Source organism: Meriones unguiculatus, chromosome 10 (assembly GCF_030254825.1).
Source record: "Meriones unguiculatus strain TT.TT164.6M chromosome 10, Bangor_MerUng_6.1, whole genome shotgun sequence".
In the NCBI taxonomy this organism is placed as follows: domain Eukaryota; kingdom Metazoa; phylum Chordata; class Mammalia; order Rodentia; family Muridae; genus Meriones; species Meriones unguiculatus.
Window position 1 is genome coordinate 1695819 of NC_083358.1, and position 24387 is coordinate 1720205.

Genomic DNA, 24387 nt, shown 5'->3' on the forward strand with positions numbered 1-24387 from the left:
AGGGGGAAAAAGGTAACAAAGAAAAGAGCCCTATTTGGTTAGCAGAAGTACATGTCTGGAGGGCATGGTGATAAAGGCAGATGGACAGGCTGAGACAGTGTGGTTCTCAGGCATTTACCCTGGGCCTTGACCATGCCCAATGAGTGAGAGCCAGGTGTTGTGGGGTATGCAATTAATCCTAACACTTCAGAGGCAGAGGGAGGCTGGTCTCTGAGTTCAAGGCCAGCCTGGTCTACACAGCAAGTTCCAAGACCCAAACAGGGCTACATAGTTCAAAACAACAGCAGAAACAAAAAAGTAAGTGAGTGCTTCTAACAGCTGTGGTAAGTGCCTGCTGAATAAGTAAAAATGAAAAAGAAAAAACCCAAATATTTTTTCATTTTAAGTAACAATAACAAACCCACTACCTAGTAAACAAACAATATGGGTTTATGACAATGATTTTACAAAAGCAACGCATGTGTAGCAGAGGAGGACAGCCGCTCCTTCGTGTTTTACACAACAGAACACACCTGGATCCCATATCTGCTTCTGCAGGCTCCACTGCAGCAAAATGGAAAAGCACAGTGGAAAACGGCCTGACAAAGGTGGAGCTGGAGCAAAGACCTCCTTCCAATCCGCTTCTGAGGTAACTGTGGAGATTCCTCTCCACGCTGTGGACAGCACTTTCCCGGAGGCCAGGGACAACATGGGTGTGAATTCTTCCATTACAAAGTCGGCTTGTCTATCTCACACCTTTAATGGGTGATCTACTTATGAAAAATTCTGTAGCATTAGTCATCTGGAAAATATTAGTTATTGAGCTGTGCCAATCTTCTCAATGTTGACACGTTTTCTTTCCTATCAGAAGAATCACATATGTCAACGTCTCCACTGATCTCCTTGGGAGTGTGTTATGGGCTGGGAAGCTGTCAACAGGAGCAGGTCATGGGTAGAAAGATGTCAGTCATGCTCCTAGTGGGTGTAGGTTTCCAAAACCCACTTTTCACTGTGAGGTTGAATTTTATATCTGGCAACAAATACTGTCAAAGCGTTGCCTGTGTTTGATGGGCTTCTGTCATCCACTTGCTAAAAACCAGATACCAAATTCTGAATCTCCAGCATCCTTCTGCCCTTTATAAAAATAGTGTTCCAGGGCTGGTGAGATGGATAGGTGAGGAAAGGGTTTGCTGTGGAGGCCCGAGTCCCCGGTGTTGGGAAGCAGAGAGAAATGGATTCCTTGGGCTCTCTGACCAGCCAGCCTAACCAGAAAGGGTGAGCTCCGGGTTCAGCAATAGAATCTGTCTAAAAATAAGGTGGATGACACCCAATATCAGCCTGAGCTCTACACACACATATGTACGCACACCCCACAGAGAATGAAACCTATAAGGTTCCCAATTCAAGCCATTGCCTAGCAGGGTTTTTAGTTTTTAAAAACACAGCTGAGTTGTTTTACGCCTGCTTCCCATGCTGCCATTTAAAGTCTGTGTGCTTAAAGTCAGGCTGAAGAAACTGCCCTGATTCACCAAGGTTGGGCAAACACTCCAAGTGGCAAGTGAGGCTTTCTTCAGCAGAGCACATGGAGCAAACAGCGCACATGCTGCCACGTGCTTCCTGGCGAGCCAGCAGTTAGCTCTGGACTGCTCCACCACACAGGTGTGAAGCCAGTCAACAATACAGTGAGGGTTCCTCGTGCCCCTGGAGCTGGGGACTGAGGCCTGGCCTCATGGTAGCTGAGCCTACCCCCTGCACCTCCCAGCCCAGGGGATAGAGCTTAATAATAATGAAAATATCTTACCTTCTGGCCTCCCTGAAATGACGTCAGTGACTCAAAAGGACTCACGAGGCAGAGCCTTAAAATAACTGACCTGGACCCGAGACCCTGGAATTAGCTCCTTTTTCAGGACTTAGTTCTTAACCAGTAAACGCAGAGACCACATTGATCACGGAAAAGATCCCCTGAGGACCAGACATGTGATCTCATCGGTGGTCACTGGCCCCAACCAGGATCCTCCATCAATCCTCTTCCTAACAGAACTGATAACCTGCGCACCTCCAAACCTGCTGCAGTATCACAAGCACTACCCAAAGCCTTGAGGACAGACTCAAAGTCAGCTGCGTGGTGGAGAACATGTGAGCAAGGAGATCAGATCCTGGGGAAGATGATCATAATAAGGACCTATACTGTGGCTGAGTACCACTCTTGAGAGGCTTGGCGTCTCATCACACACAGAATCCCATGCTTCCCTGGCCACCGAGGAATAAAATAGGAACACAGGATCTTTTCTTAGCTTCACTTCCTATTGCTATGATAGAACACCCTGAGCAAAGCAACTGGAGAGAAATAATTTGGCTCACAACTCCAGCTTATAGCCCATCGCTGTGGGGATGTCACGGGACAGGACCTTGAGTCAGCTAATCACAGCAGATTAACACACGTTAGTGCTCAGATCAAGTTCTCCCCTTAGTCTGAATCTCCTGCCTAGTGGGTGCTGCTACCCACACCGAGGGCTGTGTCCACCTGCTGCACTATCTTAAGATAACTCCCACAGGCCATCATGGTCTAGATAACACCTCACTGGAACTCTCATGCCGATTCTAAGTAAGCATCAGAAGACTTGTACAGAGCGATCCTGACCGGTGGCCCATTGCAGCATCACTTAAAATCTCCTAGATGTTTTGCTCACACAGTTATTAGCAATAATACACATTTATCTGTTGAAATTCCTCAGCCCCAATTTTAGGAAAACAGAAGTATTTAAAAAGATGACAAACAGAACTTTCCAACCAAGTAATCCTCTGATTTATTTTAATATATAGATGTTCAAAGTCTAGCCTCTGAAACATTAAAAAGAAAATTCAAAGATAGGCATCGTTAATAATTAAGCTCCTGGCTGCAGCTCAGAGGAATGTGGTACTCGGCCCCGGACAGCTGTGCAGGCCGTTTGATGTCACCGTCACTTTGAAGAAAGGCTAAAGCAGCAATAAACCATCACGAGATTCCAGGTTCTCTGTGGCCCTAGTGCACCATAAATATTGATTTGTTTTTCTAGGTAACGTGCTTTTTAAACAAGTGAGGAATGGGTAAATCTAATAAGGAATTGGAGCAAATGCTAAGCAGGAGACAGAGTGTTAAGTTAGACTTCCAACGGCCTCGTCCTCAGTGCACCGGCTGCTGCTTCTTTTGGTTCTTTAGTTGACTCATGTATTATTTAACCACTTGAGGCAATGAATAAACTTGTTCCAAAAGCCCTGCATAAGCTGGCAAGATATTTAATCAAACCTAAAAATAGCGTACAGCCGCAAGGTTTCAGATAGAACTTGCTAGACAAATAGCACAATTACTCCTCGAGCAGAGCGCAACCGTTCCTCCCATCTCCACAGCCACTACACCGTTCCCGAGGACACAGCTCATTTGCTGGCACAGGCCACGTTACCAGGCCTACCCCCCAATGGGAGTGCACCAAGCCACAGCCTGGAGAGAATTCTCCACGCACTTCATGGCCCAGAGCTCAGACCTACCGGGTCAGCAGCTCCACCACCAGGCCGCTCAGGACAGCCCCAAAGCTCAGAAGGGGCCATGGAGGAAAGCCCAGGGCTATGGGCTTAATTACAGTACTCCAAGCCTGTGCTATCCCCTTTGGAAACCAAGGGATGCCTTCCTAAACCACCAATCAAACATGGGTCCAGAATTCTTAGCCTGGTGGGGTCACAGCAACACTGGAACAAGGCCTGGTCTCTGCATTCTAGGATCTATTAGCTGAACCCTCCCGCCCCCACCCCCAAAATATCCTTTCCACATTAAACCTCCAACAAAGGCTGACTGACCAAAATGTCAATGATTATGTATAACTAGATCGTTGCAAGTCCAGAGCTAAATTACCCTGAGCTTTCTTAGCCACCAAACAGGTGCTTACTGCCCATCTTCGAAAGTGGCCTAACATCTTTGTGACTTATATAAGTCACTCTGAAGTGTCTTAAACCACTCTCTTCCAAAGACTAAGAATCTCCAACAGTGTCTTGAGACCTACTGCTGAGATTTCCTGCTTTGTTGTAACCTACCCACTTGGATTTCCAGCAAGGTACTTAAAAATGCCTTGATTTATAATTTTATTTTTATTTAAAGAATCATGAAAGTGTTACCATGTTGGGACACAATTTGCAGTAACCTGATCATGTATTCCTAGGCCCCAGTCACTCCCTAAGGAACCATCTGTTTATCCCTTGAGGGGAGAGCTGTGTGACTTTTGCATGGACCGATGTGAACACTCTATGCCCGGCTGCAGCTCAGCACTTGCGTGGAAGGCACAGCGCGCCACAGGTGCGCCGGGGCCGCGGGTTCCTGCAGCAAATGGAAGCTGTGTTGCTGTGAACTTCCCCAGTTAGAACTCTTCTTCACTATTAAATCCTTTCTGTGCACAGAAAATGGTACAAGAAATGCCTGCAAAAATGTTGGCTTATAAATGAAACTGATGAATAAATGTGCTGCTGGCTATCTCTACCTTTTTACATCTAATGTCTCAATTATAATAAGGTCAACCTTTCTATCAAAGAAGAAACAATGATCCATATTGGGTAGCCCAAGGGGAAGGATTTTTTTTTCCTGTTGAGACAAAGAGTGAATTGCCAGTTCAATTCTGCCAAAATTGACAGGATCCCAGCACTGGATTCTTTTCATTTTATTGTTTTTCTATTCAGTTTGCATTTCTGTCCTTCATGCACAGCTGACTCCGCTTCGGGGGTGCCTGACGCCACACACTGCGGGTCAAAGCTGACACTCTGGTAAGGATTTCACTCTCCGTCCGAATCAAACCCTCCCACTTTACCAGTTCACTTCAACAATCATGGAATCAAACTACCAACTATATCTGACAAGAAATTTGTCTCTCAAAAATTGCCATCAGCTATTGATGGATGGGGGTGCTCTGAATAGGTTCAACGCTCTCCTTGGACATTTGTCTTCTATTATCTCATTAAGGATTTGCAGACTTCTCCAACTGTCGGGCCAACTTCTGAGAAGCATTACTTTTCCATCCCTTTATTATTCTAACCTCTAACCTGCAATGCTATAAAAAAGTACCCTCACTTAGGGATCACCCAGCCACAGCTTGCACTAGCTGATGTTCAATTAAAGGATGGACTTGGGAACCTCCATCTTCATGAAGATCTGGCTCCACCCACACGTTTCTTATCCACTGCTTCATGGAGGCAAGCCTCTTCCCAAGTCTCCAGGGCAGTGTCCACAGGCGTCAGCTTTTGTTATTGTTACTGAGTTTGTTTGTGTACTGCTGGGATGGACGCCACTCGCCAAACCTGCTTAGGCAAACCCGCTGCAATACACTCCAGCCAAAATGTTCACACTTTCCTGCGGTCACAGATGGAGTCTTGGTCTTAAAAATGAATCTTCACTAGAGAAGCCCGAGTACTTAACTCTACAGTCATCGCTCAACTAGCTGCTGGTGGCAAACACATTTCAGTGAGGAGAAAGGGACTAAAGAGAAAAAGTGCACGCTACGTCGCCAGGGACTGGTACGGTGAGAAGCTAAGTGGAGTCAAGGCTGACGGACAGGAGGTGCCCCTATAAGGGGGAGAGCAGGACACACACTGTCCGTGTCCCTTTCTTGCACGCTCCAGGTTCCGGTCAGCTCCTCACTGAGGCGCCGTGTACGTGCTGACTGGTTAAGTGCATTTGGCAGCGAGCAAGAATTCACGGTCCTGAAGCATATGGTGGCATGTCTGCGCGTATCACCTTCACTGTGTGCAGACCTTTCACTGAGAATCTAGAGCCTCCATTGCTCTCCTTGAGGGAGGAGTAATGGACATGCTAGCACGTCCTTCACATCTGTAACAGGCGCTCAGGAGTGGGGGTCACTGGCCCTGGTTGGACACTTACTGCAGTTAACAATGTGAGAGAGTCTAACACACTGACAGGAATTCCTCAAAGGCAGGCTAAAAAAGAATAGTCAAAGTTATTTTCCCTATTTTATAGGTACGAGTCCACATCTCAGTCACCACAACAAAGACGGGCTCCTACCCAGCCCGGGAGGAATCAGAACCCGCAGTCTAGGGTCTGAAACCCCATGTCGTTCACAAAGTTCTCAGCACCAGAGGCCTCAACACTGAAGTCTGCGTTTGCTTAGCAAACGCACTGAGCAGACTTCATACTAATGGAACAGGAAAGACACTGTCAACTCATGACTCAACTGAGATGTGAAGATCTGTAAATATTCCTAACTGAGAGAGAGAAGGACCATGAAAAAGAATTAAACATGAGATAGATTTCTTTGAGGTAAAGCTTAGAAACAGAGGATCTTAATTTATTTTAACTTATTGTCTTGGTTGACTTGTATGAAGGAGGAGTGTCACATGCACACATAGATACACACACACACACACATAGATACACACACAAGTGCTTTGCACTTCACACCCATGCCATGACCTGGGTTAATGTGTGTGAGGTCACCTTAATCTGTATGGATCTTGTAAAATGGTTATTTATACCAAAACAATTATTTCAGGCAAAATTTGGTGAGCTCAGGATAATGCCTGTTAACAGACACAGAGAAAGGTGCCCTCTCCTGTGGATTCCCTCTATATCCGACTTCAGATCCTGAAAATGAAAATCCAGACCAACAGCAAACTGCTTGTGTGTATGCTTCACGGGAAGCATCAATATTTATAAATCTCACTGGTTTGTTGTAAGAGGATCCGGGTATGTTTCCTGAAAGGCTCGGCTTCAGGGCAATAACCAGAAGAATTGAAGATTGAATGTGTCTAGGCATGTTCTCACAAGTACGGTGGTCAACTCTAGCAGCCAAGACGTGGACCCATGTTGACAGATTCTGCAGGTCAGGCCTGGGAATCCAGCTGAGAACATAGATTCCAGTGCCAGCGTCTGCAGTGGATCTAAAATTCTGGGGTTTTGTTGTTTTTTTGGAAAGTGACCAGGTTCTGCCCTGAGTGGCAGGACTGCTGGGCTGCCCCATACAGGAGCCACTGTCAGGGGCTCGTTCACTTAAATCTCTTTGGCCTTCACACTCAAAGGTTATGAGAGGACAGTGATTACCACACTGTTCAGATACACCCGTTTCTGACAATCCCAGCACTCAGGGAGGCAGAGGCAGGTGGATGTCTGTGAGTTCCAGCTTTCCTTGTTTACAGAGTGAGCTCCAAGACAGCCAGAGCTAAAACAGAGAGGCCTGTCTTGAGAAGTAGAAAAAAAAAAAAAATCTGGTAATTCTGTAGACCAGCTAATTTAGCTAGATAAAAGTATAATCCCAAAACTATGGTTAGATACTCTCAATTGCATCAGCCTTTTATTATTCCACAAAGAACATGATCAGTGCTGGCTCCATCTCTCTCAACTCTCCTTTGCAAGTTTAAAGATGAAATGGGAAGCGAGGCTGCAGATGTGGCTGGGTAGTGGAGAGCACTTTCCGCTCCTGTGGAGGACCCGGTTTCATTCTCAGCACCTGGATGGTATTTCAGTCATCTGCAGCTTGTCTTCCAGGGGATCTGATGCCCTCTCCCGACTTCTGTGGGCACTAAGCATGCCCATGGTGCCCATACATACAAGCCAAGCACTCACACACAAAATGAATATATTAAAGAAGAATAGAGGGAAGGAGAATCTAAATTCTCTGGCATTTAATGGAATTTTTGTGACATATTCGATATCCACATTCGCACTCTGGGGAATCACAGTTCATATCTAGACTCCCCAAAGAAATCAACAAACGTTTACATATGATTTCGTTTATCAAGGTGATATATTTAGCACTAACCCACTGTGATAACACAAATGTTATCATAAATCTGCTAAGGAAATAAAGTTCCAGTCACAATCAAAGCAGTTAACAATCTTTTATTTAGTACATTAAGTGCATCAAAGATTCAGCTGCCTTTTTAATTGCAGATATAAAATGCTTTAATATTGATGAAACATTTCTAATATTTAAGTAGCACTTTTACACCAGTAAACCTAAACAACTTTGCCTATCACTCTGCCAGCCTGACAACCAAGCAAAAAGAATTCAACCCAATAGGTTTCCTAGGCAACAAGTAGAGGGAACCATGGGGGAAAAAAACAAAGACAAGAAAAAGCATTGCAGCATTTCCAGCAGGCTTAAGAAATGCATTCTAATTGTCCAAATGTCACAAAGACAACAATATTGAAAATCATTTCATTGGAAATGATTCAAAAGATAATGCCATTTTCATTGTAGCAAATGGGGTATGGAGAAATAGAAAAATTAGATTCCCTTCCTTTATTCTGAATTAAGCAGGGTCAGTCATCAATCTTGTCCGATTTTACAAAATTTATCTACATTAGTACAGATTTCTAATATGCCTCCATATTTCCCTACAGCAAGTGTGAGCTGACACTTTCTCCACAGAAGAATCAGCCAGAGTGAGGCGACAGCATGGTTTAGACAAAGCCTCCAGGCATCTCAGGACACACAGAGAGGACCCTGTGCTCAGGTCTTCATTCAAAAGCAAAGCCCTTTGTGATGGCTAAACTGATTATCCACTGACAAGGCCTCTGATCAGCTTGGAGACAGCCCTCTGGGCAAGTCTTTAGCAAGCTCCTAGCTCAGGTTAACCCAAGCAGAAGGACCACCCTGTGTGAGTGGACGCCCCTCAAACTGAGCACCACACACTCTGTGTTTACTGACTGAAGACTACTTGAGGACTTGGCGCAGGTGCCTGTGCTCCCCAGACTAACCCAGAGTAAAGATCATTCCTTAAGCTGCTCTCGTGAGGCATCCTCACAGTGAGGAAGCAAGCAGGACAGCCCTCCTTGAAAAGGGCTGCATTTCCCCCCTCCTCGCCGCAGAACAGAAGCAGAGGGCCTCGACTGTACCTCGCAAACCTTTCAGCTTCTGAGGTTCAGAGCTGAAGGACAGAGGGGCCAGTCGTCTGTAATTCTGATGAGACTAGCACTATGCTCTGGGCAATTTGAAGCTTCCTGTTTAGGCCTTGAGCTTTGACAGGAAATCTTGAGAAAGCGACACTATATATCATAGCTCATTTAAGGTACAAATTTTCACCAACTTTTGTAACAATGGAGCTTTTGTTTTATCTCTCTGTCAGGAACATTCACCTGGATTGAGGAGAGAGTGAGGAAAGCCGTCAGTCCACTCTGAGTGTCACTGCAGTCCTGCCAGAGACTCAATACGGTCACCCAGCCAACTCTCCCAGAGAAACACTGCATTAATGTAGAAACTCGGGGAAACCGATCCGGTAATTCACTCAAAGGCACCAATTTAGCAGCTGTAGTCAAGTATTACAGAAACTGTTTTTTTGGGGGGAAGGGTTATTTGTTTGGTTGGGTTTTTTGAACAATAAAATGTAAATAATAATAATAAATAGTAATGTAATAAGTTTTGTTTCTATTGCATATACCCAACAAAGCAAGGGAGAAATGTTGCGATTCCTTCCGCAGAGACAATTGCCAGCACCGTGAGAATGGCGCTGATAGTCAGTAATCCGGTGTCCCAAGTGAATCGGTGTGCAACCTTGTGACCTGGGCGCCTGCTTTTCTATGCATGTTTTCCCTCTTCATACATGCTGGCTCTCATAGAAAAGCTAAAATAACAGAAGGCAGAAAGCTACTATGGAACAAGTTGATATTTTAAAGAAAAGTGAATTCCAAGAAACAGAAGCACAGATGCTGATGGGCATCTTATGAGTTTCAGTTCACTTGGACATGATTTCTTTGAATTTTGGTTGTTTTTTAATCCGGCTCTCTAGCTTCTCTCACTGGTCACCAAACACAACAGAGGAGGCCACCATACTTTATCCATACACCACACAACATCATCTTAAAGAAACTGTAAACAATGTCTTATTAAAATATGTGCCAGGTTGGTGACACAGACCTTTAATACAAGCAAACTGGACACTGAGAAGGATTCCAAATTTTAGCTGTAGATACCAAACCAGAGGTAACCTGGACTGCACGGTAAGACTGTAGCTTTAAAAGAAAAACCAGTGTATCCTCAGGAGCCCAGAGGGCTGGTGTGTGGGCTACAATCTGCCCAGGTCTCCAGCGGCCTGACAAGCATGCTAATCAGGTGACACGGGGCTCATCTGCTCCCGTGAGCAAGCATGGCAGACTTTACCCAGATCTGATCAGACATGGGTAAAGTTCCTTTCCTTTTTCATAGTTTTAACCTCACTTTACATTTTCCTTTATCACATTTATTTTAATTTAGAAAGGCACACTGTTATTTCAGACATCATGTGTGCTGTGGTCTGATTAAGCAGTGTTCCCCTTGGGCACAGGCATTTGAACACTTGATCCCCAGTTGGCTGGCACGGCTGGAGAAAGCATGTCACCTAGGGCTCCTTCTGAGGTTCCTAACCTCGCCCCATTTCCAGATATCCCCTCCCCTCTTCTCTTCACCTGTGAGTGGAGCTATGTTCTCTGGGCCTCCTGGCACAGCTAACTGCTGCGGTGCCCTCCTAAAGAACCATAAACCTACAAGAATGCTTTCTTCCAATGGTTGCTTCTGGCTGTGGTAGTTTATCAAACAAACAAACTATATAACTAAGAACAGAAGGAAACCAACATTTTTGGGCTTGTAGCACATCAACTACACATTTATACAAAGGATCATAAACTTAGGTGCATCACAACTCATAGGAGACAGGGTCGGGGCGTGCCTCACATGCGCAAGTCCTGGGTTCAATCCCACGCGCCTGAACTGAGCGTGGTGGCACAAGCCTGTCATCAAGAATTCAAGAGGGAGAGGACATCCATGGCTCTACAGCAAGTGTGAGGCCAGCCTGAGGTCTTTGAGACCTATTTCAAATAATGATAAATGACGACATCGTAGTAATATACGAACGAACTGACTCCAACATGGCAGGAGGTCGTGGATTAAAAAGTATACGCTGAAAAGTTAATTAGAATTAATTTATTCCAAACAAGTGTCTTTCAATTACAAATCCCACAATTCACAGGAGACCAGGCACTGAACATTATTCTTTGATGAAAATATGTCCCCAAACTCAAAACCCTTTGAAACCTCAGATTTCACAACTTCTCTAAAGCAAACTGTGGTTATAAATTATCCTGCCCCAAGTGGAATAGATTTGCAAAGATTAGACAGTGTTTTGACAAACCACCCTCCTTTCATGTTTGCTTCCCTAAAAGAGCAAGGAGAAGCGCCAGGGCTCCGCACCTTACGACTTAATCATGAGACCCGTGCAGAACATGAGCGGAGGAGGCCGTCTCAGGCCCGCACATACCCACTCAAGGAGATGAGTAAAAACCGAGTTAAATATTTTATTAGTGTGACAGTGAGCAACCAAAGGAAAGAGGCTTTCAACTTCTCATCAGGGAAAAGTCTGCTTGGAGGCCATACAGGAAAGAAAGGCTCCTGCTGTTCTGTGGGGTCGCCGGGAAAGACCAGTCAGCAGAAGGGTGACGCCTTCCCAGAATGCAACCGGTGTCTTGATAATCCCAACTCACACTCACCCTTACAGTCTAAGTCTGTAGGTGTGGTGTGTCAGGAACAATGTATAAAACAGGAAAAACTTGAAGGCGTGGAGGCCCGGATGCTAAATTCGGACAGTCACGCCTGCTGAATCACCACCTCCCTTACCTCCTTTACCCAACGACTGTCTCACGACCAGTGAATTATTTACTCATCCACTCACCCTCAATACGCCCCTCCTCCACACTCCTCTCCCACCGATACATGCTAAACTTAGTCCAGATACTTCAAAATCAGAATGGTCTCTAGAAACCAACTGGACCTTTACACTCAAAATCTGTGATCTGTGCTCAGCATGAGACCTCTCGACTAGCTTTTATCACTGAGTTATTAACGGTCAAGAGCTGATCATATAAACGAAGTCACTATTAAAAACTAAGTCACAAACATCCAACTACATATCAAAACGAAGGTACTCAAAGCTGGATCCCACCGTCCCCTGCACCTGTATGGATGCTGGCATCTTTACAGTGGTCAAACCGTATGATAGTTGCTCACACCTGCCAGGTGTGATGCGGTGGTGCCCAGTGCAAACCTCCTCAGATTTAATCAGGAATCCAAGGTCATCTGCTACTATAGAGGTCAGAGGCCAGCTCCCTGCCTTAACAAAGTTACTCAGAGTTTTCATATAAATTAAAATCTTAGACAATATTAAAAAAAAGAAATATGTAACAACGGTGTCCATGGAAGGCCTTGCCGAGCAAATCTTCCATGTCTTAAAAAAAATCCACATTAAAGAAATTTGGTCAGTGAAACAGACCTATCACATGTATGCTGGGACCTGGGTGTGTCTCCAGACCTGGACCACGGACACAGATCTGCTGGTCTCATGAGCCGAGAGAACTCGGACCGCCAGCAGTGGGAAGCCCGGAGCCAGTCGACACAGAAACAAGAAGGGTATGGTCCTCTCTGCTTTTTATGACACGTGGTCTCCCTGTGTGGCCGAGTCTACGCCTGACCTCCTGGGCTCAGTGCCTCTGCCTCTCCCACTGAGCTTGCGCAAATAAATAAGCAAACAAACAAATAAAGGAAATGCTGCATACTCTAGGGATATACACAAAGTTAGATACAGAGAATGCAGGCCGAACTAGGAAAAGGAGCAATGGTCAAGAAAACCATAAATTCTTTTAAGAGCTACTAAATGCCCAAGTAGCCAATTCCTCTCTACCGTAAGAAGCCAAGAGTAGGAATGTCTGGGCTGGGTAAAAAATGGCAGCTGAGGACAAGGTTAGCCCTGGACAGTACGCCCCACTGCTGAGCTGATGTGATCTACAAGGAAGCAAAATGCTGCAGACCGTGGTGGTGAAAGGGCCCCATGGGCTCTGGATTCACAGCTTGCACATGATTTTCCTAATCAAAAATTCACACGGAACAAAAGTGAGTAATTATCATGAAATTTTTCTAATTATGCAAACAAGTAAAAAATGGAGCAAACATTTTTACCAGGGCATTTTTCAATCAAACAGAATTATATAATAATGGTCAGAATTTTATTTCTTGTAAAATATTGCTCCATTGTGCTCATCTAAATAAAACCAGGTGCAAACGAAACACTCAATGGTTGGCTCTCGCTGGTCATTATTCTCCTTCCAGACGTATTTAAAATGACCAACCCATCACTGGTGTGTAAGAAGGCACCTGATCACGAGCAATGCTCCATACATGCATCAGGGCTGGGGAACTGTTTGGAACATTTGTTGAGCATGTCTGAGAAGCTGGGATTACTTCCTGCACCACTCATGACGGGGTGGATGGGTGCAGGCAATGAAGTGGCATTATTCACACTGCTGTGAGATCTTAAACTAACTACAGTAACATCCACCCAATTGGTGGGGGTTTCATTCGCTAGTGTTTAAACGACCTGGAGTGTTTCAGTATGAAATGCACGCAGCACCCGGGGCCATGTATTTACACGCTTAGTGCCCAGAGGCAGCTCTATTTTGGAAGATTATAAAATACCTTTAGGAGTGGAGCCTTCAAGGGTAAGTAGTGAGGGGGCCTTGGAATCTGAGAGCCAGACTCACTTCTGGTATGCTCTCTGCTTCTGGGCTCTGGATACAATGTGACCAGCTGCCTCCCACTCCTGCCTTCATGCTTTTCCTGCCATGATGGACTGTGTACCCCGACCTGTGAGCCAAAAATCAACCTTTCCTCTGTTAAGTTGCTTATTTGTCAGCTCCCCAAGCAAGGAAAAAAGCAAACAATATGGGTGGGGGGCAGCAAGGTATGTGGACACATATGTAGCTACGTCACATTATTGCAACAGTTATTAAATACGGCCGATGGCTGCAGTGGTTTGACTAAGAATGGCCACAGGCTCATGGATTTGAAGGTTTAGTCATCAGGCAGCAGAACTGTTTAAGGATGAAGAGGTGTGGCCTTGTTGAAGGAGGTGTGTCACTGGAGGCTGGGCTCTGAGCCCCACCAGGCCCAGTCTGTCCGTCTGTCTGTCTGTCTGTCTGCCTCCCTGCCTATGGATAAAGATGTAAATCTCTCAGCTACCACCTGTCTGCTCCCCATCAGACCATAGACTGATGCTCTGAAACTGTAGCCAGGCCCCAATTAAATGCTTCTTTTACAAGAGCTGCCCTGCTCCAGGTGTCTCTCCACAGCCACAGAATAATGACTGACACAGTGTCTTACTGTGCCTAATTTAAAAATTAAACGTATTATAAGTGTGTATCTGCAGACAAAACCACACAGCAGGGCATGGGGGCCTGTACCTGTAACCTCAGAGCTTGGGAGATGGAGGCAGGAGGACATCCAGGTTCAGGTCAGCCTCCGGTACTAATGGATTCAAGGCCAGCATGACCTTCACAAGTACCCTCATATAATAAAGGAAAGACTCATACAGGACTATGATTTAGAAGAGGAAAAACTCCCTTTAAGAGGAGCAAGGAGGAGATCACTACCCTGGTCAAAATAACTCCCCAGCTCCTCATCACAAAGGCGTCGGTGCAGAATTCAGAATGGAATTGCTCTCCTGGGTTTTGAACCATGGGAATTCTGAGTCTGTCTCCCTTTCCCAACCAATTTGTTCCAGTTAAAACATAACCATAACCATTTGGCTAATATGAATCCTTATTAGATGTCCACGCACTACTTAATCTAACTAATCACCAGCTGCTTTTCCTGTTCTAAGTCATAAATCTTCAGGCTGCAACAGCACTGCCAAGCTACATAATATTCTTTTCCAATTCATTATCGCAGACTCTACATTTAAAATAAATACTGTTCCAGTTGATTTAAATAACAAATTAGCCAATGGATCAGCCACTGCCCACATGACATTTTAATTAAGTGTGATAATAGGGCCGCATGACCTGGCACAGCTCTGAGACGCCCTTCGGTCACGGCTGTTTCCAGATTACTGTTGGTCCAAGCTGCCCTGACTGATCCAGTTGTAATTTTCCATCTTTAAACATGAGAATTAACTTTAAAAAAAAAAAATTCCTGACTACTTCTAAAATCATACATAACCTCATCATCGGCTATGTGTCTATGTGTACATATTTAGACATAAGCACATTTACGAATGTATATTTACAGTGTGCATATATCTAAATACTAGGATACTGGTACACACATATAAAGTTATTAATAGGAGACTACAACAAGGCAAGAAAAAGCCCTAGCAGACAGCGAGGAACTGCAGAGTGGCGACTTTCTGTGAGGGCTGGTTTGCCACTGCACACTTAAAGGGTTGCCATTGCACACTTGCACCAGGTGTGTGGCTCACGCCTTTTATCCCCACTCTGCAGGCAGAGGCAGGTGGCATCTCTGACTTCGAGGCCAGCCTGTTCCACATAGCAAGCCCCAAGACAGCCAGAGCTGCAGAGAAACCCTGGCGTGATCAATGAAAAGACTGAGGAAATTAAGGAAAGCAGCTGGGAAGCCGTGGAAGAGACGAAGGTGTGGCGTGCAGACGCAGCCCAGACCTTCCAAGAGCGGGAGGATGAGGCCAGTGAGGGAACACACGGAATGACGGGATTTCTGGACACTTATGTCAACAGACAGAAACAGCAGGGAAGTGGCAAAGGCACAGACCTCCTTTCAAAACTTCTAGATTTAGTTCAGCTTTTAAATGCCAGTATGGAGAAGACGCTGAAAGGGCCTATCAAACCCAGAATGCAGAAAGACCTTCATTTTAAAGCACCTATTATCTGAAGAGGGCGGCCCGCCAGGCATTCTGCAGCATGTCTGAACACACTACCACTCACCCACGCGTCTGTGCTCACCAGCCACCATGTGACCATGCCGTAAATAAGGCTCTTGATGCAGCAGACAGGTGATGGTCTGCCTGTAGGACCTGCGGGCGAGGCTCCTCAGCATTATAAGGAAGTGCGAGTTAGAACGCTCTAGAGGCAGAGACAGCCGGGGGAAGCCAGGCCGTTTGGGGGTGAGCCCTTGAAAGGTATCAGCAGACCCTAACCCCACATTCTCCTCTAAGTTTGCTTCCTGGCAGCCATGAAGCATTCTCTTGCCAGGAATCACAGTGAGACCATGGGCCCAAGCAACAGGATGAGGTGATTGTGCATTGAATCCATGAGCTGGAATAACTAATTTTATCAGTTGTGTACACTGATTATCTTTGGTTTGTCAGTGATGGAAATCCTACTCTCACAGTAGGCAATAAATTGGTATGTAATTAAAAATCAATAGAAATGATTTAAAAACAAAACGACTTTGACTTTAAGGGACATTTTCATCCTTTACAATGTCATCCCACAGAGAAAGTTAGGTTCACTAGGTGGAGGTTACATCAAAGGCTTTCCCTACTCACTGGGCCTGACTCAGCAGTTCTGAGACAGACAAGACGCCTGCAGCCACGGGGGCCAGACAGGATCAAATAAAGCAGGGATAAAAATGACTCCTGGTAGGACCTCCCCCATCAGTGGACTTGTGTAGGGGCATGCGTGAAGAAGGGGGTAGGAGGCTGGGGTCGGGAGGGGAGGAGGGAGGGGCTTCTGGGGGGATACAAAGTGAACAAAGTGTAATTAATAAAACTAAAATAAAATGACTCCTGGTGTTTGCAAATATTTTCTTTTGAGAAACATAAATAAGCAAACAAGTTCAAGAAAGGAAGAAAGAAATGTATGTTGAGTGCCGAAAAAAAAAAAAAAAAAGATTTTATCTGCAGGCTTTCAAACTGAAAATAATCCACAGTATGTATGGGTAGAAAAAGGGACTGAGCTCTGGATTCAATAGAAGACCAACACACAAAGAAACTGTATTTACTCCTGTCCAGTGCCTGCTAAAACATTTTCATGTGTTATTTTGTGAGTGTGAGTATGTGTGTGTGCGTAACATCTATTGCCACTGAAGAAGGCTCTTATCTTGATTTAAATAAGTATTTCCTTAACATAGCCATGACAACAGCACATCACACATTTTCAGGCGTAAATACCAGCTCTCAATTTGACAGACAGCATAATCAGAGACAGTGAGTGCAGCACCATAAAAAGAAAGATCGAGTCACGCGCTCGGGGAAGAAAAGGTGAGGCGTAAAGACGGAAGCAGAGAAGCAGTTATGCCGGCGGAGCGAGACCGAGTGTACACACCTGCAGCACACGTGGAACGAGAGAGAACGCGCTGTAAGAGGGATGGGGCCTCAAGCCCTGCCTCCAACTCCAAAAGCAACTTCTCAAGGAACCTACAGCTCGCCTCAGGAACACATGCCAAAGGCACAGAGTCACACGTGATGTGAGCCCACCAGGTCAGTGTGTCCTGATGGAGACCCAGAAGACCTTCACAGTTATGCATGTTTATACAGGACACAGGCTATCAGGAAGACAGTATTTCGCAGGCTATCAGTCTGTGCAAGTATCTTCAAATAGTCACTCACGCTCCGTGCAAAACATCTTTATACTGTACATGTTAAGATGTCCTGTTCGTGTGGTTTGTGTGTGTACATAAATAAGACCCTAATATTTATTCTACTTAAAAATAACTTAGAAAACAGGTGCCAGCTGGGAAGTGCAAAGGTGCATTCAAATCACGTACCTGGATCTGCAGCAATTGGCCATCGGGGACAGTCTGGCATGTAGGCAGCGCTGTCCCTTTCAGCCATGCTTCTCTTCTTGGTTTTAAAGACCTAAGCTCTGATTGTGCCTCAAACACATACGTGCTATTATTTTAACTCACTGAGCCTGTTGCCAAGTGCTAAAAGCTAGGAAAAGCGATGTGGGACTGCTCCTATGGGGCATGTTTAAAAGGCCTGTGATCTTCCAATGCCCTTTAAACAGCACAGTGTCTATGGCCTCACCGGGAGGGGTGGGCTCATACGGCCACGTCCAGGTGCTTCCTGGGTGCCAACAGCATAGGGCCCGATAAGGCTGCAATGTAGCTCTGGAGAGATGACCACAGGAGAGAGACCCCATCTGCTGAAGCACCTCGGCCTTGCCTGTGTGCTCTGAAGCCCAGTGTGTCTCAGGTCCTGAGGTGGGCAAATGTATTTCACTCACTCTTTAATAGGTGAAACATGTGACCAGGCAAATACAAAAATACTCTACAACCTAAATCACCACACATTGATTGCTGATTGTTAATTAGAAAACTGAAAAATAAAACACACTTCTCTGTGATGGACAGCAATATCGCTAGGAAAAGATAATTTTTCCTTGTGGTATTTAAACGCCATCCTTTGGAACAAACAATGCGGAGCAGGCAGCTAGCTGCCATCGCCTGACAGCCTGTCTTCTCTGCCAAATTGCTCATTAGGTTTGGCAATTTTCACCTGCTCCTCCAGTTTATATTTCAGCAGGGAACAAGCTGTCTGCTCTTACCGTCTCTGCAGTGAGCTCCTAGCCACCCTTTGTTAACATAGCACCCTCTCCCTCACACCTCACAGACCCACTCACCTCATGTCCATACCATTATTTTTAAAATGTAATTTGGCTTCCACCGTGGGAGGCCAGCCTGGCTTCAATCAAGTGTGTGTACAGGAGCTGTGAGTGCCCTCGCTCTGTAACAGCTTCTGAGGCCTCTCTAGTGCTGCATGAGACCATGATACAGCACTAAGCAAGCCCACCAAGAATTAACCTAATTCTTAACTCCCAAGTAGAACCCATAAGCCACGCAAGTTTCCCTCCTTGAAACGCTTGACTCGGCGAGCATCGGCTCGCAGAGCACAGGTGCACTGCGGTCAAGATGGCCGGCACCGAACCCTCTTCCCATGGGTCAGATCATCCGGCCTTTGCTACAGGCCTGAAGGAGAGCGCTCCAGTTTCCCAACAGTGACGGCAGCACAGCAGCCAGGATGGAGAGCAGCTCAGAGCCTTTCACCGCGAGCCTGGGAGCGTGGCGGCTTTTGGTGTGGAGCTATACGTGTTGGGCAAAAATCGCCGAAGATATAAAACAAAATGCCTGATACCCTATGAAAACAACCGCTGATGAAATACGGGTTTTCATTATGCAGAAGTAAAATATTCACTACCAACCCTGCAATTAGCAGGAAAATTACAGTAATTACAGCAATTTTGTATCCCATCTCCAGTCCAATTAATAGATATATGACCTTGTCAACATGTAATAATCAGATTGCATCCACAACAAAACGAGAAGGGCTTTGGATATTGAACGGAGCTCGCTCAGTGAGGAGACAATTATTTGAAATTCTGAAAATAGCATTTGTGTTCCACTGTGTACTGTAACACCTCAAAAGGAAATACACAATAGAATGTTATCTGTAGTTTCAACGTATATTTAAATCGGATCCAAAAAGAGCATGCTAAGATCAGCTGTATGTTAGTATAAATCTCTAAGCCAAAGATCCTTAAGCTTCTCTACCTTAACAAATCTTTAAATGGACCTCTATATTCTTAGATAAAGAAAAATCTGAGATCAAAAAGGGAAAGGCAGGCTGGCAGATAGCTGAGCCTTGAAACACTATGTGAGCCTGGTGATATGAATTCAATTCCAAAACCCTCATAAAGGCGACAGAGAAAATTCCGGGAGTTGTCCTCTGACCTCTGGTTATGAGCTATGGCACAGGTACATAGCATTCATATGAAGACAGAATAATAGTTTAAAAAAAAACTTAGAAAAAGGAAAAAGAAGGACATTTACCTTGACATAATAAATCTTACTTTTTCTTTAAATTCTAAAAATCATGAAATTAGTAATACTTTACATGCTAAATAACATTTCAGAAAATTTATAAGATTTAATAAAGTTTTATAATAGTTCAAAATGTAAAGACTTAAAAGTTACTTTTTAAAAAATGTAACTAATCAGATACTTTGTCAAAACGCTTTAGAGCAGCGTTATTTCCAAAAGCTGTGATGTCAAAAGGGCACACAGCAATCCCAAATTTGACAGGATCTTCCTTTGACTTCTAGCACAAGATGTGAAAGCCTCAATTCTGGATAAAAGTGATGTTGCCAGGACTCCAGCGCCTGTTACCTCCAAAGATACCTGTCCCAGCTGTCCGGAAGTTTAAGAACTCCTTGAGCATTAAGAAAACTAAAGCAGCATGTAAAAGCGAAAAGTACTCCGTGAAATCTTAAACACTCTATGCTTGGATATCTCCAGGAGGGGCTGGCTCACCTCTCCCGGCAGGCGCCTCTTCTCCTGTGTGAGCCACTGACCAGCAGGGTGCCAGAGCCCAGGGTGGCCTGCCGCACAGCGGGTCTCTGTTTCCCATCTTTCTCTCAGGCTGGCGGCCGCTGTGTTAGTTGGTTACTCAGTGTGGGCCATCAACTAGATCCATAGTTGTGCTTTGGTGTGACTTATTCATTTCACTCATGAGGACCTAGAATCCTTCCTTTAAAACTCTGCAAATGTGCACGCGTGAGTGTCCGTGCACAAGGGCGCACACGCCGCAGCCCCTGAGCCGAGGTCTCAGGACGACTGGCAGGCGCCAGGGCTCTCTTCCCACTGTCCAGGGATGGACCTCAGCGGTCAGGCTTGGCGGCACACGCCCTAGCCCACTGGGCCAGCTCACGTGTCCTCTCAGCTTTCAGGAAACTGCCATTTCAGTGTAAGACAAGGACCCCTTTACTTCTGGGCCTCTCGGTCTTGGCTCTATGATCCCGTGTGTGTGTGTGTGTGTGTGTGTGTGTGTGTGTGTGTGTGTGTGTGTGTCTTATCTGACAACTTTACTAACTTTGACTCATTAGAGTTGTTCTCCATTGAGCCAGTCTTCTCATACAGTCTTGTCTTCATACTTTACATGTGTGAGGACGAGGGCTAGACAGTCCTGTGATAAAGGCAGTCTCACTGTGTCTCTCGGGACTCTCAGCTCCTAACACTGGCAATCATGTAAAGTGTGTGGATGTCGCCGACAGGACAGGCAACGGGTGTGACGTGCCATGACCAGGTGGGTGTCTACATTAGATTATTCTTCTTCCTCTCTCATACAATAATCCTGATCCCCTCCCTCACTCCCCAGCCCCTCCCACTTCCCTACATTAGAATCTTTCTTACTTCACCATACTAGTCAAGGCATAAAATCTAATGTCAGGTAAGAATGGCCTCCTACTGATAATACAAAACAGATACTTGAACTAGAAATTCATTTTCTCCAAAAGCGACTGACAAAGAGATAAGCCGAGTTTAAAACAATGTTCAGCTTTAGCACACACCACCCAAATGGTAGTGGCAATTCATGAGAAATTCCCTGTTGAGTCCAGGGGAGACAAAAAGTAAAAACTGACAGAATGCCTGTCATTCAAGGGCTTCCCACCACTGACTCAGGAAGCGCTTCCAGTCAACATTTTAATTTTGGTACCATTAAGCCATGAGCACATTTCAGTTTAGAAAAGACACACATGCAGACCACACAGCAAAGCACTTCACTTAAGTATTATAACTAAGGTACAATTGCTCAAGCTCACGGTCTTCCACACCTCAAGGCCCTACCTATCTGTACCGGTTTATAACTTAGCTTTCTCCACATCATCTACCTAGGCCTCACCTGCCGTCTGTGCACAGGCTGAACCTAAGCATACAGGCACCTCACCATGGGCTAGAGAGTAAAAGTCGTGTGATGAAGACAGGGTAACCTGCGGCCACCTCACCACACCACCCACACGGCTCACACTTCCAAGCACTGCCTCAGGCGAAGCCAACGACAGCGTTGTTCCTCTTGTCTTCATTTTGGCACAGGGTCTCGATGTGTTACGTTGGCATGAGTGAGCCTGAACTCTTGATTGCCTCGCCTCTACCTCCCAAAGGCTGGACTGGAAAGGGCACACACACTACCACTCCTCACCGAGAACTTTTTGAATAACATTTCCTTGAAGTGACCAAACGTTGTTTCCAAACCATCTAAGTTGGTTTTAAGAAACATTTGCTTATACACACATAAACCGTAATGAAGAGATGGCCAAGCAGGGAAAAGCAGAGCGCATATTGAGATTGAGGGGGCTAAGGGGCAGTCATCTGAGAATACTCTGAGAAAGGGACATGGAGGGGTTGCTGTTCTCCAACCCTGAAACACATTTCTTTGTACCTGGGTCTCATGTGGCCCAAGGGCTGTAAGCAACGGAAGGAATTGGTTGGCACTGCCCTACACGCAGGTATAACTCTGTAACCGATGCTCTCACAACACTTCCTACTGTGTCTGTCAGGACCCGTCTTCCTTCCCAGCAGCTTCTGGCTGGCCTACAGATGTGTTCCTTATTAACTTAGTGCACGTGACTTGTTTTCCTTACAGACACAGCCTGTTCGTGTTGGCGACAGAATCTGGGACCTGAAGTATGCAGGCACATGGCTTACCAGGAGCTCTATCCCCCGATATACGGATTTACGGTGGCATAATAAAGATGAAGTAGAAAGAATTTAAGGACTGGAAGATGGAGAGGAAGCGCTGTGAAATGCTGTTGTCTGGACGTGACACGGAGACACTCATGAACTCCCTGTAGCTGTGACTTCTTTCACAGATCTGTGGAAGATCAGTTCCACAGGACTGGCCAGCATTCCAGCAGGGTTAGAGGAGGGTCAGGGAGAAAGAGGGGGAGAGAGAAGGGAGGGTGAGGGAAGAGGGGGAGAGAGAGGGGAGGGTGAGGGAAGAGGGGGAGAGAGAGGGAAGGGTGAGGGAGGAGAGAGGAAGGACCCGGGAACAGGACTGTGGGGGCTGCTGAGGCTGAGTGGTGAGGAAGAGGAGAAAGTGGAAAGACTCCCAGCACACATGACTGGGTGCATTGGAAACATGTATCAAAGTGTCAAAGAACACATAAAATAGTCTTAAAAATAAATATAGCAAAGAAAAAGATTTGGTAGCATACCAAGGCTGCTAGAGTAGCAACGAGTTTGTTATTTTATTTTCTGTAGAGATTTTATCTTATGAGGCATCTCCAAGAGACTTGTAAGAACTTTTATCTTTTCTCTTTGTATTTTGGCTGCTTAGTTTTAGACTCAGATTCAAGGTGCCTGAATATTTTAAACTTCGAGTTGACTACATAGATAAACACAAAGAGCAAGGAACAAGGAGAGGCCCCACAGCTTACCAACAGGTAGAAGCAAGTGACTGAAATGCTACAGACCACGACCAGTGAGGGTGGGAAAAGGAAGACTACATCCTAGAAGAATAAATACATGTTCTAAATAATTGCCCATGTTGTGTTTTTGACATTATATAATTACATAGAATTAATCAACTACAGAAAAAAAAAAAAAGCCACCCAGAGACTCTCAGTCAGTAAAACCACATCAAGCATTCTTATCTGAAAAAATCTGAAGGAATCTTAAGCAGAGATGCCTAAAGATAAATGAGCTTTGAGCTTATTTCTTTGTGGAAGGAATGGGAGTATGACAGGGCCCCCCCGCCCCATTATAGCCACCACTCAGTGTCCCTGCCTCACCCCCTGACAGTAGCATTACAGCTTTGTGTCACTAGGCCTTACCTACATGATAAATCGCCTGTAACACCTTCTTACTGTTAACACATCTCAGAGCTGAAACTTTCCAAGCAAGTATCACTTCTACCTAAAGAATTACACCTTCCCAAGAAAGCTATCAAGAGTTGTTGCTGCGGAGCTCTTCAAACAAAGGTCCAGAAACTGGGGTTCCCTGGCACATTGCTCCTCACAGATGCTCTGTCCTTAATGTCCCCCGAGGCTCGAGTTGCCTCTCCCAAAACCCACAGACAGGTTGGTGCCAAGATCCCTTCACATGAAACACACGTGCTGAGGATCATGGCTACAGCGGGTGAACTGTGAGAAACCTTTGGTTATTTCTATCCATGAAGACAGTACAGGGTGAACGACCTGCAATCTGTATTCAGCCTTAGTGAGCAACCAAAAGTCTCCACTACAGACAAACCTGAGCCCATCTACCGGCAGGCACGCAATCGCTGGCTTCTCACCTGCAGGATACTGGCCCCGGTTCAAAACCTAACCAATGTCTGATAAACACGAAGAATCCCGTTTGTGGAAGCAGAGACAGAGAAGTTAGGGCCCCTGAAAATTAAGCTGAATGGCACTGAGGACAGAAACCGCTCACTCACTTGCCCGGAGGACTGAAGGCGTGACCTCAATTTCACTCGTGGCTTGGTAGGGCTGAAAAGCCGAGACACCGCTGGTGCCCAGCTCACTGCCGAATATCTCCGGACTCTGGGTTCCCGTGGAGCTGGCGCTGGTGCCATCTCCTCCGTGGTGCGGATCCTGCTCGTCAAACACTGCCACCAGCTGGAAATGACAGACACAGGGCCACTTGTGAGTAAAGGCATCACCATCAGTACCAAACAGTCCACATGCTGAGACAGGCCTAGGGGAAACACTGACAGTGATGTATCCAAGAATGCTCGCTTTTCAGGAGGCCAGACCTCAGTAAAACATCGTCTCCCTGAGGCTTGACGTTTCTTTCATACATTTCAAGGAAGCAGTTTCATATTGAAAATTTCATGGGTTTAAAAAAAAAAAAAAAAAAAAGACACATTGACATCCAAGAATGCTAG

At 45.5% G+C, this 24387-nt stretch overlaps 1 protein-coding gene across 15 annotated transcripts in view; it reads right to left on the reverse strand.

Annotated features, from left to right (window-relative positions):
- The window catches only part of Pard3 (par-3 family cell polarity regulator), a 506727-nt gene that overhangs the window by 291449 nt on the left and 190891 nt on the right, over positions 1-24387 (reverse strand). For all 15 annotated transcript variants that reach the window (XM_060391770.1, XM_060391771.1, XM_060391768.1 and 12 more), the window contains exon 3: positions 23938-24118. In XM_060391770.1, the coding sequence (XP_060247753.1) occupies positions 23938-24118 (181 nt within the window). The remainder of the gene's footprint in view (positions 1-23937; positions 24119-24387) is intronic.